Source organism: Bos grunniens, chromosome 2 (assembly GCF_055505025.1).
Source record: "Bos grunniens cultivar Pamir isolate PY7600 chromosome 2, Bosgru_T2T1.0, whole genome shotgun sequence".
Lineage (NCBI taxonomy): Eukaryota > Metazoa > Chordata > Mammalia > Artiodactyla > Bovidae > Bos > Bos grunniens.
Window position 1 is genome coordinate 83,502,976 of NC_141166.1, and position 19,753 is coordinate 83,522,728.

A 19,753-nucleotide genomic window follows, 5' to 3' on the forward strand; every position below is an offset into this window, starting at 1 on the left:
ATCTTTTAAAATTGTGCTATCTTTAACATGACAGTAAAGAAGCAACTTTAGTCTAAGGTCTGTAGTCTGCATTTCACAACTGAAACCAAACCTTTATGGTCCTTTTCTCATTTGCACAGTCCTTGATGGTATACAACAGTTTGCTGAAGACTAGTGAACTAGAAATCAAGATCTTTGTAATCTCTTGATTCAGTCATTTAAAATGATGCCAATTGGATACAATGGCATTTTCATTTTCCTCATTTGCTTCATTTTCTTCATTTGCAAAATTACTTTATGATAGTGGAAGAAAGCTGCATTTGAAAAATGTTTATTATGTGCTTTGAGATCATTAAAACTGATATCACTTTGCATACCAAGTGGTAGTATTCATATCCTTAATAGACTAAAGTTCTGATACAATCAACCTAAAAGAATAACTTACCATGACCAACAGTTTATGGATAATTCCATGATGTAAATGTGTCTGCAGTAATTATTCCCTCCTCGGAAATCTTGACATGAACATTGTTCTACTCACATTGGGACTTAGTATAAGCCATTTCTATTGTTATTTATCTCTATACTCTTATGTCCTATCGGTCTGAACAGATTGTGAGCTCTTGAGGGTGGAGCTTGTGTATCCTTAGCTTCTAACAATGTGCCATTCACTTAACAGATGTTTAATCAGGCCTTGTTGTTGATTAGGGGGATGTTCAGTGAGAAACACATCCTCTAATTCTCCTAAACTAAGGATTCTTTTGGGGATTTATTCTGCAGTAGGAAAGTTGCTACTATCAAAAAGTGGAACACACGTTACTTGTTTACTCTTGCACCTTTAATAGTCTCCCAACATTCATTTGAAGTCATCTGAAATGGAAGCAGCCGACGATATTTTACTGTATTTTGCTGATGAGTTATCTATCTATAAAGTTTTTCATCAATTATTATCATGTACGTTTGGTTACTAACTAAGTTAAATTTTCTATAATGTTTACTCTGTGGAGCTATGAATAGTTTTAATTTGTTTTTTCATTATCTTTAATTTTTCTAAATTCTCCACAGCAAATTTAATGCTTTATAATCATAAAAACTGTTCATGGGGTTCTCAAGACAAGAATACTGAAGTGGTTCACTATTCCTTTCTCCAGTGGACCACGTTTTGTCAGAACTCTCCACCATGACCCATCTGTCTTGGGTGGCCCTACACAGCATGGCTCATAGTTTCACTGAGTTAGACAAGGCTGTGATCCATGTGATCAGATTGGTCAATTTTCTGTGATTGTGGTTTTCAGTCTGTCTGCCCTTGGATGGAGAAAGATAAGAGGTGTATGGAAGCTTCCTGATGGGAGAGACTGACAGAGGAGGAAACTGGGTCTTGTTCTGATGGGTGGGGCCATGCTCAGTAAATCTTTAATCCAATTTTCTGTTGATGGGTGGGGCTGTGTTCCCTCCCTGCTATTTACCTGGGGCCAAACTATGACTTCCCTGGTCGCTCAGACTGTAAAGCTCTGCCTACCATGTGGGAGACCTGGGTTCAATCCCTGGGTTGGGAAGATCTCCTGGAGAAGGAAATGGCAACCCACTCCAGTGTTCTTGCTTGGAAAACCCCAAGGGCAGAGGAGCCTGGTGGGCTACAGTCCAAGGGGTTGCAAAGAGTTGGACGTGACTGAGCGACTTCACTAAACTATGGTGGAAGTAATGAAGATAATGGGGACCTCCTTCAAAAAGTTCCTTGCAGGTACTGCTGCACTCAGTGGCCCCAACCCTGCAGCAGGCCACCATCAACCCATGCCTCTGCCAGAGGCTCCTGGACACTCACGGGCAAGCCTGGGTCAGTCTCTTGTGGGGTCACTGCTCCTTTGTCCTGGGTCCTGGTGCAAACAATGTTCTGTTTGTGCCCTCCAAGAGTGTGTTTCCCCAGTCCTGTGTAAGTTCTGGCAGCTCTATGGTGGGGTTAATGGTGACCTCCTCCAAGAGGGCTTATGCCATACTTTGGGTCTGCTGCACCCGGAGCCCCTGCCCCTACGGCAGTCCACTGCTGACCGTACTTCCTCAGGAGACACTGAAACACAGCTCTGGCTCAATCTCTGTGGGGTCTCTGGGTCCTGGTGCACACAAGGTTTGCTTGAGCCCTCTGAGCATCTCTGGCAGGTATGGGGTTTGATTCTAAATGTGATTTCACCCCTCCTACCATCTTGCTGGGGCTTCTCTTTTGCCCTTGGACATGAGATATCTCCTCAAAGTCACTCCAGCGCTGCACAGCCGCCACTCCAGCATCTACTGTCTTGCTGGGGCTTCTCTGTCCTTGGACATGGAGTATCTCCTCACAGTCGCTCCAGTGCCACACAGTCGATGCTCCAGTGCTGCAGCCATGAAATTAAAAGATGCTTGCTCCTTGGAAGGAAAGTTATGACTACCTAAACACCTTTTTAAATATTAAAGAGCAGAGATATTACTTTGCCAACGAAAGTCCATCTAGTCAAAGCTATAGTTTTTCCAGTGGTCATGTATGAATGTGAGAGTTGGATTATAAAGAAAGCTGAGAGCCGAAGAATTGATGCTTTTGAACTGTGGTGTTGGAGAAGACTCTTGAGAGTCCCTTGGACTGCAAGGAGATCCAACCAGTCCATCCTAAAGGAGATCAGTCCTGAATATTCATTGGAAGGACTGATGCTGAAGCTGAAACTCCAATACTTTGGCCACCTCATGCGAAGAACTGACTCATTTGAAAAGACCTTGATGCTGGAAAAGATTGAAGGTGGGAGAAGGGGACGACAGAGGATGAGATGGTTCGATGGCATCACCGACTCAAAGGACATGAGTTTGAGTAAACTCTGGGAGTTGGTAGTGGACAGGGAGGCCTGGAGTGCTGCAGTCCATGGGGTCACAAAGAGTCAGATATGACTGAGTGATTGAACTGAACTGAATCAGAAAAACATTAAGTTCTGAAAATATTTTGCTTTTATTCTGGTAAACCAAAGTGTGGAAATTTTTAATTATATAAATACAATCTTACATATTAATTCTTCATTTAAATTAGCATCTAACAGGGGAAAGACTGCCAGAATGCATTGGAGCAATGCACAGAATGCACAGGAGCAATTTAATTGACAGAATTGAAAAGGGCAATATTTAAACATAAGCATTTCTCATTAAAAGTCCTTTAAGCAGTTTTAAGTTTGCATAACAATGTCCCATTTGTTAATTAGGGCTTAAAAAACATTCTTCTCTCATTGTCTTTAATCAGTGGAGTTTGGAACTGGGTTATACCTGTCTCCATCTTCAGAGGAACCATAACAAGGACACAAATGGAGCTATGTTCCTAGCCCAAGGGGAAACTATTGTTGAATTAATACCAAAGTCTTGAGGAATGTTGTCTCTTCTGCATGATGCCCAGTGGATATGCTTACAAGGCTGTTTATGTATACATTCATTTACCAGAAAAAATTCAGATGGTCACTATTTAGTGAGAAAAGTTTCAGGCAAATGTCCTGACAGGTATTTAAATACATCTATTCTTAACGCTAGAAAATTTCATTGAGGTGTCTTTGGTGCCAAGATATATACCTTCAAAATACAACTTGGAAGAGATAAGGGATTTCAAGAGGCACTTGTCTAAAGTAAGCTTTGAAGTGAAGTGGAGACCAGCAGCTCTTGCCTAAACCATTTTTTCTGTAAATTCTTCCTTCATCTACCTTGTCCCAGCATCTGTCACTGAGACCATACATGATATAGAAAGAATATATTAGCCTGACTTAATATATTGTTATCAGCTCTATGTCACTCTGTAGTGTCATCAGGAGAGACTCAATCAAAAGGTTTAGTCAAAACTAACATTTACTGATAGCTTTCTCTCAGGAGCATTGACAATTCGATCGTTCAAAGTGCAAATATAATTTGGCAAAGTATTTATCAGAACTACAGAGGTAATGTTAAAAAAAAAAGTAGATTGAGAAACCTGAATTCAATGTGTTTTACCAGCCAAAGACTTTGAAACCGCTTTCCTATGAGTGACTGGAATGGAACAGAACAAAGTCAATTACTGACTGTAATTAAGAAGTGGAAGCATTCAAACTGTAGAGAGCAGTAGCAGACTTCTCCAGACTGCCTAGTAACTTGAAAGATTAGTGGGAAGACAGAGGAGAGGATGCAACTGTATCTTTCTAATAGTATGCTTTAAATGAATTGCATTCACATAGTTCTCTGGTCCAGCTTCCCCAAATGAATTCATAAATCACTGATTATGTACAAATAATGCAGTAATAAATTTGGGCAAAGAAACTTTTAAGATACATTTTGCTTTTCATTGTGTTAGCAGTAAAGATTCCCTTTGCATTGCATAGCATGTACCCAAAATGCAAATGCATTGCTGAAGTACTCATATTTAATCACTATTTGAATTTACTAGGCTGAAAATTGAAACTTGTTGGCTCTTTCCTAAACCCTCAGAATATGGTAAATCTAATTATGTTTGTTTCTAGCACTTTGAAAGTGTTCCTTTTTATAATTTTGATAATAGTTTATTTATAATGGCAGAAAAATAGGTTGTACATTGCATTTGGGCTAATTCATATTTCTGTGTGTATGTTAGCAAATTGTAATATTATGTAATACATTCATAATCAAAATATTTATATTCAGATTAGGATGAAGGTAGAGGTCAAGGACATTACTAGTTTTCTTGTGTTAGTTAGAAGTGACCTTATATTTTTAGATTACTATTTCTGTGGCAACACTTTATATAAAGCAAATATTTGGAACTTTATATAAGTAAAGAACATTGCAAGGGTGTTCAGATAATTAAGGAAATATCAGCTTAACTGTCTTTTACAAGATACATAAAACAGAGGACTATTTGGAGGCTATTTTGAGCTATCCTGAATCTTACATGCAATTTTTATTAAAAAAAAGAAAAAAAGTGATAGGCCCTGGTAATCTGTCAAATTCGAGTGTGGGTAATTAAGTTGCCTTCTATTTTCTAATCTTTCACATCTCTTAATTGCATGTACTTTGTATGCTTCCTTTTCTGACTGTTGTAAAAATTTGGGATCCAACTCACCCAAGAATGATTATATTGCAGCACTGAGTAATGTTGCATATCTAAATAATTTTTCCTAAATATCAGTGCAAATGAATATATCTGTATTGTGTAAACAAAGATTTCTTTAAGACTTCAGGATTGTTGTCACTAAATGTTACCATAAAAATCACTGAAACTTCAGAGTGAGCTGTTTTGGGTAATTGTCACTTTAATGATAGAATTACAGAGGCATTTTATACCTCAATTTGTGATTTTCTGAATTTGAGCCATATTTTAGCACTTACCTCCCATTTAGAGGAAGTAAGGCTGAGAAGAGGTGACTAACTCCTGATTGAGTATTTTGAAATGTCTGTCCTCTAAACCTCTGAAGCCTTGCTTGATGCGTGACAGTAGTTGGGAAATGTTCATCTTCTTGGTGAAACAAAAAAGTCAATAATACAAAGAGAAAATCTTCATGGTTCAGATTGATAGCTTAAAACAAAGAGCATGTCCACACCTTCTCTAATCAAATTCTTCTCTAGGTAATCCTTTATGTGTGAAATCAAGTTTTCTATAGGGTCTCATCCTTCTCTAACAATTCCAGGGGGAAAAAGGTTCCCTTTAATGAAAAACTTATAGTTGTACTCTAAATATTGCCAACTACTTAACAGCCCTAAGTATCTGGAACAGGAATGTTCTTCTGATACATACTATCCATGAGAGGTCCAAATATGTAAATGAACTTATATTCTAATATACTCTTTTTGTGGGGAAATTGGTCTTCATTACTTTCCTATAGATCTTTTTGATAAGAAAGTAGAAATAGCCAAATGTTACTCATTAGAATGACCTTTTAGAAAAGTCTGCATTAGGCTCTTTGGTAAATAATCTGTTTTAGTACACTCCATAAAAGGAAATCAAATATAGAGATACTATTAGATTTGAAAAAGACAAACAGGAAAGAGCCAAACGTGCAGAATGAATTCTGACACACCCGGGTGCATTTTTCTGAGATTCTGACTTAAGTGGATACTGTCTGCATTATTCCGAACTTCCTGACTTGCTTTTCCATGAGTTGGAGTAATTCAGCTTTAGACCTACTCTGAGTTAATCGTTCTATTATTGAAATGATAATGTATTTGTTATGACATGAAGAAATGGTTTGTAGAGAGGAGTTCAAAATGATCGTAGTCTCCCAGTTCCCAGAAAGACAATTACTGGAATACAAGAAAATATCTCAGTGTATTAAAGTGTGTGTTTTTTAAAGCATATATTTTTAAATGTAATAGATCATTTTATATGGTTTGCTCACCTGTTGATCTTTTTTTTTTTTAGATCACAACTTTATCAGGAAATGAGTTCCTTCTGCAGTCAGATATTGACTTCATCATATTGGATTGGTTCCATGCTATCAAAAATGCAATTGACAGATTGGTATGTATTTGTTTTAGCTGTTACCTTTGTTAATTAGAATGTAATCTTTTAAACCTATTGCTTAAGCATATTATACACATACATTTAAGTAGATCCTATGAATTTAGAGTTATTAAGTTATTTTAATTTAAACAGTCACTAATTCCATTTTTGGAGAAGGCAACGAAGATAGGATTTTGAAACTAAATGACATTTTATTTCTCTCTTTAAAAATACAATGCATTCATTTTTTTTTTCTGAAATAGCATAGACATTGATTTAGTGAAGGCTCTATGAAGCAAACAAGAACTTAATAACTACTAAATTTTCACATTTTCAGTTTATGCAATCTGTAATACATATTCTTGAAAATAAATATCAGTGTATTTAAGCCCATACTCACTGTTATAATACTAGTAAATAATAATCCTTTGTACTGATTTTCATTGTTCTTCCAGCTAAGCAAGATTGTTCTCGTGAAAATTACATATCTAGAACTTCATGAAATTACCCTAAATCACAAGTTTAAAGTATGTTCTTAAAAGAGTCAAATAATTTAAAACTACTCATTTTATACTGTTTCTCAACCAAACATCTTATTTAGGACACTGGTGTTTGCAAAATCTTGACAAGAAAATATTCTTGAGAGCTTTTAATAAGGTATAAAAATAATAATATTTTTGTGATTTTATTGTGGTTTAATCACACACTTCCGTTGTATTACTTTGGGATCAAAACTTTAAAAAATAAAATAGCAAGTAAGTTTTTCCCACTATCATTATTGTCCCCTTATCCAGGCATACGCATGTGCACACATACACACACATGCACACGCATTTTTTATCATTATGAGCAAACTCTGGGGTAAAACTGCCTGAGCTTGAAAGTTTGAATCTAATTTTTCTAGCTGTGTGGCCTTAGGCAAATTGTTTATCTCTTTTGGCTTCAGTCGTCTTGTCTGGAAAATAAGGATAATAAAATACCTACCTCATGGGATATCTGTGATGAGTAATTGAATTAATGCATGGGGTGCTTAGGCTATGCACAGAATTTAATAAGTAATATTATATATGTATATATACATATATATCATTTACAATTTAAAAATTAAGCTAGCATAGGGGCACTATTTCAAAATAATTATCTTATTACAAACTTCTTGTTAATCTAACATCAAAATAGATCACAGAACTATTTAGTGACTTTTTTTCTTCTATGTAAAATTGTTCCATCTATTTGTTATTTCCAGCCAAAGGATCCAAGTAGTCATTCAAGAAGCCTGGAATTATTTAAAATCCAGAGATCCTCCAGTACTGAACTACTAAGTCACTATGATAGTGATACAAAAGAACAGAAACCAGAGCACAGAAAATCTTTAAGTAAGTATTTTTTTTGACTAGCTCATTTTAACTTTGTTTAAACTTAGTGCTTATGAAATGTAGATACAATGAAATGAGATTTGAACCAAACTGATGCTACTCATCGGAGAAGGCAATGGCACCCAATTCGTAGCCATTTCTTTAGCCAGGAATTCATGCATTCGACGGCAGTCTGAGTGCTTTGCTCACATCATTGTTGGTAATGCCTTTTGAGAAAATAATTGTTCCAAGGTCATGGTCTCTGCTTACAGCAAACTTCTGAATCTAAGTAATAACCATGGCGTTCAGATTGGTGATTGATTTCAAGAGTGGGAAATGTCAAGCGTCTCCAAACCTTGGTATGCTGACTATTTGATTTTCATACATTAAAAGATATATGACTGACCTGACATAAACCAACAGGCTATGCAACTTTCCATTTGTTTCAACCACCAGAAAGATTTAGAAATGTGTAATGTGGACTAGATATCCTCCAAGGTCACATCTAGGTCTGATTTTCTAAAAAAAAAAAAAAAAGAATTTGAAGTGAAAAGGACCAGTCTGTTCACTTATATAGTGACCTTGAGCATAACTGTTAATCTTTTTCATGCTTTTTGTTGTGGTTGTTCAGTCACTAAGTCGTGTCCAACTTTGTGACCTCATGGACTGCAGCATGCCAGGCTTCCCTGTCCTTCACTATCTCCTGGAGTTTGCTCAAACTCATGTTCATTGAGTCAGTGATGCCATTCAGCCATCTCATATTCTGTCATCCCCTTTTCCTCCTGCTTTCAATATTTCCCAGCATCAGGGTCTTTTGGTGGCCAAAGTGTTGGACCTTCAGCTTCCCAGCATCAGTCCTATGAGTGAGTATTCAGGACTGATTTCCTTTAGGATTGACTGGTTTGATCACCTTGCTTTCCAAGAGACTCTCAAGAGTCTTCTATGTTTTCACCCTGTTTCTTCCTCAATAAAGAGTTATGGAAAGGTGTTGTGCATATCTCACAGAGTTGATTTGAATCTCAACTCCCTGAAAGAACAGTAGATATCTCTGGAATCAGAGTCTCAAAAATTATAGTACTTTTCTGGGATCATCTATCTACGTACATTCAGTCTTCTGAATCACCAGTTTTTCTGCCATTTCCATCTAACTAAAGATCAGATTATATCCTGTAATTATATCCTAGCTTTTTGAACTTAAGGAGAACTCAGTAAGAAGAGAAAGGCTGATTACAGAATATTTGCATATCTACATGCGTACATGTGTATTTGCATATCTACATGTGTACAGGGGCTTCCCTTGTAGCTCGGCTGGTAAAGAATCTGCCTGCAATGCAGGAGACCCCAGTTCCATTCCTGGATCAGGATGATCTCCTGGAGAAGGGATAAGCTACCTACTCCAGTATTCTTGGGCTTCCCTGGTGGCTCAGACAGTAAAGAATCCTCCTGCAATGCTGGAGACCTGGGTTGGATCCCTGGGTTGGGAAGATCCCTTGGAGAAGGGAATGGTTACCCACTCCAGTATTCTGGCCTGGAGAATTCCATGGACTGTATATCCATGGGGTTGCAGAAAGTCGGGCATGACTGAGCAACTTTCACTCACTCACTCATGTGTACACAAGTAAATATGCTGGATGACCATATATGTATATACATATATTTGTGTGCATCAGAGAATAATATATATGTGTGTGTATATATATATATACACGCACACACATACACACACACACATAAATATACATGTTCACTCCCCCACATGACAAAATAGAGGGAGGTTAGTTATATGTGATAATATATCTTATAAATCTAAATTGTTATGAGTCTGAATCTAGAAACAGCATGATAACTTTGAGGAAGAGCACCCTTTCAAAATTGTCATTATTCAGAGAACCATGCCATAATTTCAATATCCATTGGTACATATTTGGTTAGCCAGTTGTGTTAAGTTAGAACTTAAAATTATCAATGTTAATGTCTCAGACTCTATGGTGCATTAAAATTAAATTATTTGTGGAAAATAAGCAGTGCCATTTAAAAAAATTTTCCATATGATGGTACAGTATGATATTATCTCATCTGAGGATTTCTCTTTATTTCTTGCTCATTGTCCTTCTTGACTTAATATGGGTACAGACATAAGATTTTAGAATTAGAATTCGATTGTGAGTATGTAGCTAATGTTAACTGCATAAACATTTTGTAGTAGGTATAAAAAGAGAAGGAAATGTCAACCCACTCCAGTATTCTTGCCTAGAAAATCCTGTGGGCAGAGAAGCCTGGTGGGCTGCTGTCCGTAGGGTCGCACATAGTCAGACACAACTAAAGCGACTTAGTAGCAGCAGCAACAGTAGGTATAAAATGAGGTATGAGGAAATGAGCAGTAGCTCTGGAATCTCATATATAATTGCTGGTCTGGAGCAGACTTTGACACATTTCTAAAGTCTAAACCTCAGGAGAAAATTAAGGTTTGTAAAAGTATGTATGAGAAACATTGAGGTAAATGGATTTTGTATTCAACAATAGTCACTTGAAATGTTTTCAGACTATATCGGGGAAAAAAAATTCCTGCAAGTAGAACACCAATCACCTGTTTCAAACTTTTTTTAGTGGGAAAGACAATTATTTGTCTATTTTGGGCCTACATTTAGTCTTGTCTAAATACAAGGAAAGAGACATTAATTCTATTCATTTCAAAGTGTATTTAACTGTATAAGAACCTTATATTTGCTTTTTTCTTTGCAGTTAAAAAAATAATGATACCGAGAAAATATTGAGTACTTACTATCCAGGCATTGTTCTAAGCTCATGTGTTACACTGATTACTTAATCCTCCAGTAACTGAATGACATAGGTACTATTATTAACCCTATTTTATAGATAGGAAACTGAGGCACAGAAAATTAAAACAACTTGTACAAAGACAAGTTACGGAGACCAGTTTCAAACTCAAGGAAACCAATATTAGACTCAGTGCTTTTACCAATAAAACTAGAATGAAGTGAACAAATAAAAGGTACACTTAGTTTATATCAACCTTGGACTTGGATGGAAATATTAAAAATGATATCCATATAAATCAATAAACTTAAATAGAGACCCAAAAACATATTAGCAAAAGAATTAAAACCAGATGTTGACTTTGGACTTTGAATTTACTGTTAAACTAAAAGGGTCATTTAATCTTTAACACTAGTCCTAATTTTAGAAAATGCTTCTTTTCTGTGTTTTGGTAGATATTAATACTTTTAAGCCTTTTTTAGGGCTAATCTATTTTTTGCACAGTAGGATACTGTTAATATCCATCCATTACTTTGAATTAAGTTCTTTCAGTATTTACATATTCATTTTCATTTGAAAGGCATAATGATTGACCCACCCATACAGTATCAAATTAGCTAGGCATTTGAAATAGTGATTGGCATATTTTATATCTGATGCTTTTTACAATATATTCTGAAGAAATAGGCCCTATGAAACCTCTCTGATCTTAGTTCCAGATTTGAACACCCAAACTTAGGTTTTTAAAGCATGCATTTGGTTTTACAACACCCTCTTGAGATTAAATAATTATATGAAGTTAGAGATTCACAACATCTCCTTCCTTATTAGCAGTCTAAGCACAAACTTTACTGTCAGTTTTCTGCCTTTGGCTTCCTGTGCCCTTGATGTTCCCACGAGTTTTGTCGCCAAGATTGTAGACAGATAAAGCCAGAATTACTTTTTTTTAAGGCATGTGAACATCATTAGCAGCTAACAGGTGGTCATTTCATTGTCCAGTTTCTCTGTATAACATGGGAAAAATATGTACTCTCAGTGAGTGAATTCAGAAAGTTAAGTGCTTAAATATACTCTCCTTTTAAAAATATGATTCTAACCTGCCAACACTATTAAGTACTAATCAGATATTTTAAGATATCAGTTGAGTCTAACAGACAAGAAGCCAGAACATTCAATGTGAGGGCCAAATCACTGTGGGAAATTCAGGACACCAGCATGGGATGAGAGTGGGAGCGCTGCTCTCCAGGGACGGCTGTTATGGAAAGTGGAGAATCAATCAAAGAAAATGCTAACATATTTTTCCAAGGAAAGAGAACTGTCTTCCACTGATGGCCTCAAATATAAACCCAAAAAGTCTTGGAGAGCTTTCTCAACTTTTCTGAGCTTTACTCTCTAGATCTATAAAAATGGATCTAATACTGTCCTTGCAGCATCGACTGAGAATGTGAAATTAGATATGTAAATACTTAGTTCACAACAGGCACTCAATAAGTAGGAGCTCTTATTATTATCCTCTGTGTCCCCAAGCAGATGGCACCAAAATAGGGCATGAGCCAAGGGTGGTATCTGATGAAAGATTGGAGCAGGGCACATATACTTCACATCCTCTCTCTGAGTGTAAATAAAATAGGGGAAAGGAGTCAGACCTGTATATGGGAGTTATGACTGCAAAAATCTAAATATGAACAGCTGGTCTTTCCCCTGGCCACTCCCCAGGTGAAAATGGCAGCCAGGACATTCTTGGGAGCAACACACCAGGAACTCATACAAGGGAGCCAAGAGATACTCTTGATTCTTTTATCCCCAGAAGAGCAGGTCATTAAGAAGTCCCAGTTGATGGAAAGGATTCAGCATCTAGACATTTCACCATTGCTTTATCCATAGCTCTAGTTTATTCACTCATCGTGTATTTATTGTTTTTCATTAATAGATATACCTAAAGGCATGTAACTAAAATTCTTGGCTCCATTCATCTGTATTTCCAATTTTTTAAAATTATTTTTGCATTTAGGTTATGTGTAAGGAGTAATATGTTTCAGGTTCATCAATTGCTGAGCTATAAAATCCATATATGGGAATCGTGAATAAATTTTATGAAAAATTGATACTTAGCATTATAAATAAACACCCCCAAATGAACATAATTTAGAAGAATGAAATCAGACATAATAGAATCAAAAGGAAATGGGTTTCTTTTTAGCTGTGCTTTGATGAAAGTATCATAAAAACCAAAAGTGTTCTGGGTGAAATCCTAAAAGTATTTAGATATGAATTTCCTAATTCCACAGCTTCTTACCAATGTGTAATAAAAATGTATGTACAAGGCTTCAGGAATAAAGATAAGAATGGAATAACTGGATTCACATATTTATACAGTCTAGAAAATTTAAATGCTTGTGAAACTTTAGTGATATCTTTGTTTAAAATTTTGCCTGCAAATAATGATCACACCAAGTTAAAACAAGTGTGATAGAGAAGGCAGTTAATTTTTGTACTAATCTAAATGATGATAATACTGGCCATCCACAACTATGAGTAGACTATGTTCTCAAAATCCAGTTTTAAACTGATTGCTTAGACCTCAACGTATTTTCAAAAGGAAATCGTATACCAGCCACAGAAGCACGCTTGAATCTTAGGCAATCATTTCAAATGCTGCTTTTAGTAAACAATTCATTCTGAATTTGTTGCACCTCTGGCCCTAGAAGATCTGCCTTCCAAGTAGCTTTGCTTTCCATCTGATTTCCTTTTTCCTCCTCCCACACCCTTGCACCAGCTCCACCAATACAATTAGGATTCTCAGAATGACTTCGGCCAGGAGGTTCCTGGACCCTGAAAATCCCCAGTGATGGTAGGGAGGGAATACAAGAAATAGTGAGAAAATGAGAAGAAGGAGGACTGGAGAGGAAGTCTTTGCAGCATGGGCGGGGGAACTGAATCCTCAGCTGTTCTATGTAAGAAATATGTATAATGACAGATCAGTCTGGCATTGTCCCGAATTCTGACATTTGTGGAATCTGGGTGGTATCTATAAAAGCGATCATGGTGCTGTCGTTTTCTGTATGTCCGAAAGTTTCACAATTCAAAACTGGAGCATACACACATGGACAATTATTACTCATGTTCAAAATTCAATAAAAAAATACATATTTTCAAACTGCAGTTTTAAAATTTTAAAAGAAGGATCAAATTTTCTTTATATGAGTTACATTAAGACCTCTTTAAATATAAAACATTAAGTCACTGTTTTCCTCCTTTATCTCCAAAAGCCAGTATATGTTCTCTTATGACTGTTGTGACCTTTCTGATAACTATATAATTAAGAAAATTTATTAAAATGTTTATTATTATCCAAAATGGAAAAGTCATACTAGTTTCTTGGATAGACATGTAATTAGCAATTGTTTGAAACATATTGTGAGGGCTGTTATGGAGACTCATATAAATACATATTTTAAAGTTTCTTCTTATTAAGAATTTTGTATGAAACAGCCTAATCTTGCCAATGCATGAAAGTAATAAGATGAATAAGCCATCTGCCAAGAAAATGAAAACAATATTAAAATTGCACAAATAAATTATATCTATCTTTGAAAAAAGAGAAACTCTTACCTGGACACAACAAAAAATCATAATAGTTGTGTAGAATATTATGGGTTATTGTGTTTTAGTGAGTTTCAGATTCAAGTAAGATGGTCAATTATCTGATTCTTTTTTTCCCACTAAAATCAATATTGGTACCCTGGCACCAGTTTCATTCAATATCCAGCTGAGAAAAATAAACTATTGAACTAAAGTGTGAAAATAAAAATAATTTTGTTTTACTATAGTTATAAGACAGATAATTCTGAGAAACAGTGAGTGTCAATTCTCTTCTTGATTATTTTTTACAGGTTAAGGGAGTTCTTTATTTCAACATATTCCAATTTGGTGAAGAAAAAAATAAAAAGTTTTAAAAGGGCATTTACAGTGCCAAAGCTGGAACATTATGAGAAAAAAATAACCCAGTAAAGATTAGATGCACACTTGATAATCAGGCATCTGAATTACTTTGTCAAAACAGTATTATTCATGAAGGTTCCAGGGCTTCACCAAGGCACTGTGTGACCACAGCAATTGTTCTGACATGTGTTCCCAAGATAGTTAGCAGCAATTCAACTTTCCTGGGGCCCATAGATTACAGACTCTTCAAAACATTCAGTTCTCCATGAATCATCGGATAAGCAGACTTAGTTATAAGCTGAGCAAAGAATGTTCTGATTAATCTCTTCCTTCCCATCCAAGGGGTTGATCTCGCTCTTTGACCTGTGGGTGTCCATTGTCATGTATCTTGTAGCATCAGCTACTCTGAAAGTCTATCTAACCCTATCAGCACTCAAGCACTAGATCACCCCGTCTCCTCTTGACCCTGGCAGTAACTCCCTGGCCATTTTTCCCCTTAGATGAACTGCATTTAATCAATTTCTGATTTCATTAGGTCAAATGGCATCTTTCTTTCAATAATAGGCCAAATCCAGAGGGCTTCTTTGCTCTAACTCTACAGCAATATTTCCTTAGCATTAATACACTACTGTGATTGTAAACAACAGAAAAAATATCCTTTGATTTCCTCTAAAAATTTCTCCTATCTTTATTCCATGAACCTAGAATGGGCTTATATTAATATTTTATTGTTAAGTTAGATGTATAATATGTGTTCACCAGTGTCACATCAAGTTTACAGTATATTAGCTAGACATGATATTTAAAGCATTCTTATAGTGAATCCCTGTGCAGAAAGAAAGCATTCTTTTGAATGTAAGTGATCAACTCTTTTTGTATATAGAATTTATTTGGTATACTCATTGTAGTTTCTGGTGTATAGGAATAATGCTACTTTTTTTTTAAATCCTAAATAAAAATTAATTTGCATTTTAATCTCTTTATTTGGGTGTCTCAAATAAGCCCAATATTAGGCTTAGGGTAAACATTTAACTGTAAACATGCATAATCAATGCTATTTTTTTGGAAAATAAGTTTATTTCTCATTACTCATTACTATGTAAGTCCACATCCATGTAAGGAAAATCAGGTATTGCTTTCATCTCAAAGTATGAGTTGTATCCAAAACTACTAGCTTTTTTCATCCAAATTCAGTAAAACGTGAATATATTTCCATCCAAATTCAATAAAATGTGAATATAACGTTTGCTTCCTTCAAGAAATGCCTTGTGGATGACTTGAGAATGGTAAATCAGTCTGCCAATTCATCTTTCTTTGATTATTTAAGTAGCACCTGAAGCCAAATACTCCTGCTACCCAATTTAAGTACTGTAAATAATAGACTATTTTGTATCCAAAATTAATAACCTGAGAAAATAGAGGTAAAATAGGAGAGGCAATGGTCAAATGCAAAATATGACTGGGAGAGTACCATCAGAGATGGTGTCCTCTGAACTAGAGTCAAAAGTTAAGAACAATTTCTAATCAAATTACTGCATTGGAATGACTCAAGTAAAAGTTCCTCAACAGAAAGGTCTTTATGACTTGGGTCCCCTTCTCTGGCTGTTTCCCAGCCCTCTCTGACCCGTGAATTATGTTCAGGAAAATGATGCTGATATAATCCTTGATACATACCATTCTGTGCTGATGTTTCCATTTAACTCAAGGTCTTCTTTTTGCTAGATTAACATCCTGTTTGACTCACCTCAAGCTACACTTCCTCCAAAAGCGTTCCCAAATTTCTGTGGTGAGTCAGGAGATCCTCAATATTCAGTACATATCTCTTCCATTGCAATAGACAAAGTGTATTACAACAAGCTAGGTATCAATGTCTGTTTGTCTATCCACTAGACTACTAGACTCTGAAGAAGACTGTCTCATTTACCTTTATCTGCAACTAGCAAAGTGGCTTAATGATATTTGAAAGTATTCAGAAATGTGCAATGATAAATTAGTGAATGAATAGATGAGGGTATTCAAATGATCATTACTAATATACTTCTCATTCTGTGCTAAAAATTAAGATAAAATTGCTAAAATATTTTTAGGAAAGTAATAGATTATTGCTTCATCCTGGCTACTTGTGCTGGTTGGTGTTTTAAAGTCAGTATTTGTGTGCCTCTCTGAATTTTCTCTTAGGACTGTGAATCTCAAAGAAATGACATTTTTTAATAGGTCTCATGCACTGTACCTAGCAATATCAGGTACACATATCTGTTTTATCACACAATGAAGATAAAAAATGACTAAGATTTGGAGGAGAGAGAAGAGAAAATCCTAGTTCCTTTGCTTAAAGTTACTGTCCTCTCAGCATATTTCTATCATGCCTTCTAGCCTCCAGTTTTAATTGAGAGAATCATTCTGGTTCATAGTAATTCTTGATGCTGTCCTGTGGGCTCTGACTTAGAATTTTCAAGGCTCTATTGGAGGCAAGGAAAAAGGAAAAACTCTATAATGTATAAAAAGATAGTAATAGTAGTTTTGATAATTTTTAGAAGACTGAGAATAGTTTCCTCTATGGTCAGTATATTTGAAAAAATCTAGGAAATTTATGAAAATCCACACAAAAGTTAGAAAAGGGTACATGTCTTCTTCAAAAGGTTGTTGGGATTGTGTTAAAAATTTGTGTCTAAGAATCTGAAATTGTATGTACAATTTTTACCTCCAAGATAAACTAGCCATAAGATTTGGACAAGTTTCTTAAGTTTCTGGAAACTGACTTTATAGGTAAATCAGTGGATACTTTTAATATAAATCTAACCTATATATACACAATATGTACATGATCTAAGGAGATAATTTTAATATATATATTAGGTCCAAGGATAATATATATACTATATCTAAAATATATTCAAAAACTATATATATTTTTATTACAGTATAGATATCAGACATAATGATTTCTAAATGGGCATATTCTAAGTAAAATAATCATGACCTTTGTCTGCTATAAATTCATCAAATCTTCTCTTTAGAAATATAAAGGGAATGCACTTTGCCAATGATTTGTAAGGTTGGCAAAATCAGACTAAATAAATGCATAATTTATCAAAGGCTTATTTTTTAATATCTTTATTCCATTGATTCCCATAACATTATATACACTTTAATCTTCCATTCCCTTAAGAGATTCTGAGAGTTATGAGGAATAAAACATTGGTTTTCCCATTCCTGAGTGTGAACCTGATGTTGTAGCAATCTCTAGAGATTAAATGTCACCCAGTGTCACTTGCCTATTCTTTTTTGCATAAAAGAACAAAATGATGCAATGGTAAAATTTTGACAAAAAGTTATATAATTTCACCTAAAAAGCAAGGAAAGATTTTGTTTGATTTTAATGTTTTATACATACATATATGTGTATATATGTATATATACCTATAAATTCTACTATATATTATATACGTGCACATATATACATATACTTGACTTCCCTGGTGGCTCAGATGGTAAAAGCGTCTGCCTACAATGCAGGAGACCCGGGTTTGATCCTTGGGTCAGGAAGACCCCCTGGAGAAGGAAATGGCAACCCACTCCAGTACTTTTGCCTGGAAAATCCCATGGACGGAGAAGCCTGGTAGGCTACAATCGATGGTGTCGCAAAGAGTCGGACAGGACTGAGCGACTGCATTTTCACTTTCACATATACTCACATGAACTAAGCTAAATATCATAACTCACCTGGTGATAGATAGCTTTTTTTGACTAAAGGAAAAATATCAAAACCACATGATTACAGAGCCACTTATAAGGAGTAAACCAAAAGATGATAAAAGTCGGTCTCACCAAGGCACACTCTATTGACAGACTGGTAGGTATCCTAGGATGCTCCTATATCTGCTTGGATGAAGGGAGTTCATATGTGGCAGGGGCAGTCCTAGCTGACCAAGGCTTCTGTCATTTGCTGAAGCCAGGATCTCCCTGTTCCATTAGACTGCAAATGCCTGCGGTATAAATCATGACCTTCTGATGATTACTTCTCTTCATCTGCATTACCTAAGAACAGAGTCCAAAATATAGTAGAGTCCAATATTAAAGGTCTGAATGGGTGTGGGGCACCCAAGATGGATGTGTCATAGTGGAGAGGTCTGACAGAATGTGGTCCACTGGAGAAGGAAATGGCAAGCCACTTCAGTAGTCTTGCCTTGAGAACCCCATGAACAGTATGAAAAGGCAAAAAGATAGGACACTGAAAGATGAACTCCCCAGGTCAGTAGGTGCCCAATATGCTACTGGAGATCAGTGGAGAAATAACTCCAGAAAGAATGAAGGGATGGAGCCAAAGGAAAAACAACACCCAGTTGTGGATGGGGCTGGTGATAGAAGTAAGGTTCAATGCTGTAAAGAGCAATATTTCATAAGAACCTGGAATGTTAGGTCTATGAATCAAGGCAAATTGGAAGTGGTCAAACAGGAGATGGCAAGAGTGAATATCGACATTCTAGGAATCAGCGAACTAAGATGGACTGGAATGGGTGAATTTAACTCAGATGACCATTATATCTACTACTGTGGGCAGGAATCATTTAGAAGAAATGGAGTAGCCATCATAGGCAACAAAAGAGTCTGAAATGCATTACTTGGATGCAATCTCAAAAACGACAGAATGATCTCTGTTCGTTTCCAAGGCAAACCATTCAATATCATGGTAATCCAAGTCTATGCCCTGACCAGTAACGCTGAAGAAGCTGAAGTTGAACGGTTCTATGAAGACCTACAAGACATTCTAGAACACCCCCAAAAGATGTCCTTTTCATTATAAGGGGGGACTGGAATGCAAAAGTAGGAAGTCAAGAAACACCTGGAGTAACAGGCAAATTTGGCCTTGGAGTACAGAATGAAGCAGGGCAAAGGCTAATGGAGTTTTGCCAAGAGAACGCACTGGTCAGAGCAAACACCCTCTTCCAACAACACAAGAGAAGACTCTACACATGGACATCACCAGATGGTCAACACTGAAATCAGATTGATTATATTCTTTGCAGCCAAAGATGGAGAAGCTCTATACAGTCAGCAAAAACAAGACAGGAGCTGACTATGGCTCAGATCATGAACTTCTTATTGCCAAATTCAGACTTAAATTGGAGAAACTGGGGAAAACCACAAGGCCATTCAGGTATGACCTAAATCAAATCCCTTATGACTATACAGTGGAAGTGAGAAATAGATTTAAGGGACTAGATCTGATAGAATGCCTGATGAACTATGGATGGAGATT

At 36.0% G+C, this 19,753-nt stretch overlaps 1 protein-coding gene across 3 annotated transcripts in view; it reads left to right on the plus strand.

Annotated features, from left to right (window-relative positions):
- ARHGAP15 (Rho GTPase activating protein 15) overlaps nucleotides 1-19,753 on the plus strand; it is a 700,275-nt gene that overhangs the window by 345,488 nt on the left and 335,034 nt on the right. For 2 of the 3 annotated variants that reach the window (XM_086368469.1, XM_086368486.1), the window contains 2 exons: nucleotides 6,338-6,436; nucleotides 7,665-7,794. In XM_086368469.1, the coding sequence (XP_086224595.1) occupies nucleotides 6,338-6,436; nucleotides 7,665-7,794 (229 nt within the window). Of the gene's footprint in view, nucleotides 1-5,959; nucleotides 6,253-6,337; nucleotides 6,437-7,664; nucleotides 7,795-19,753 lie in introns of those variants that run through there. The other variant, XM_086368479.1, reaches the window with a different exon arrangement.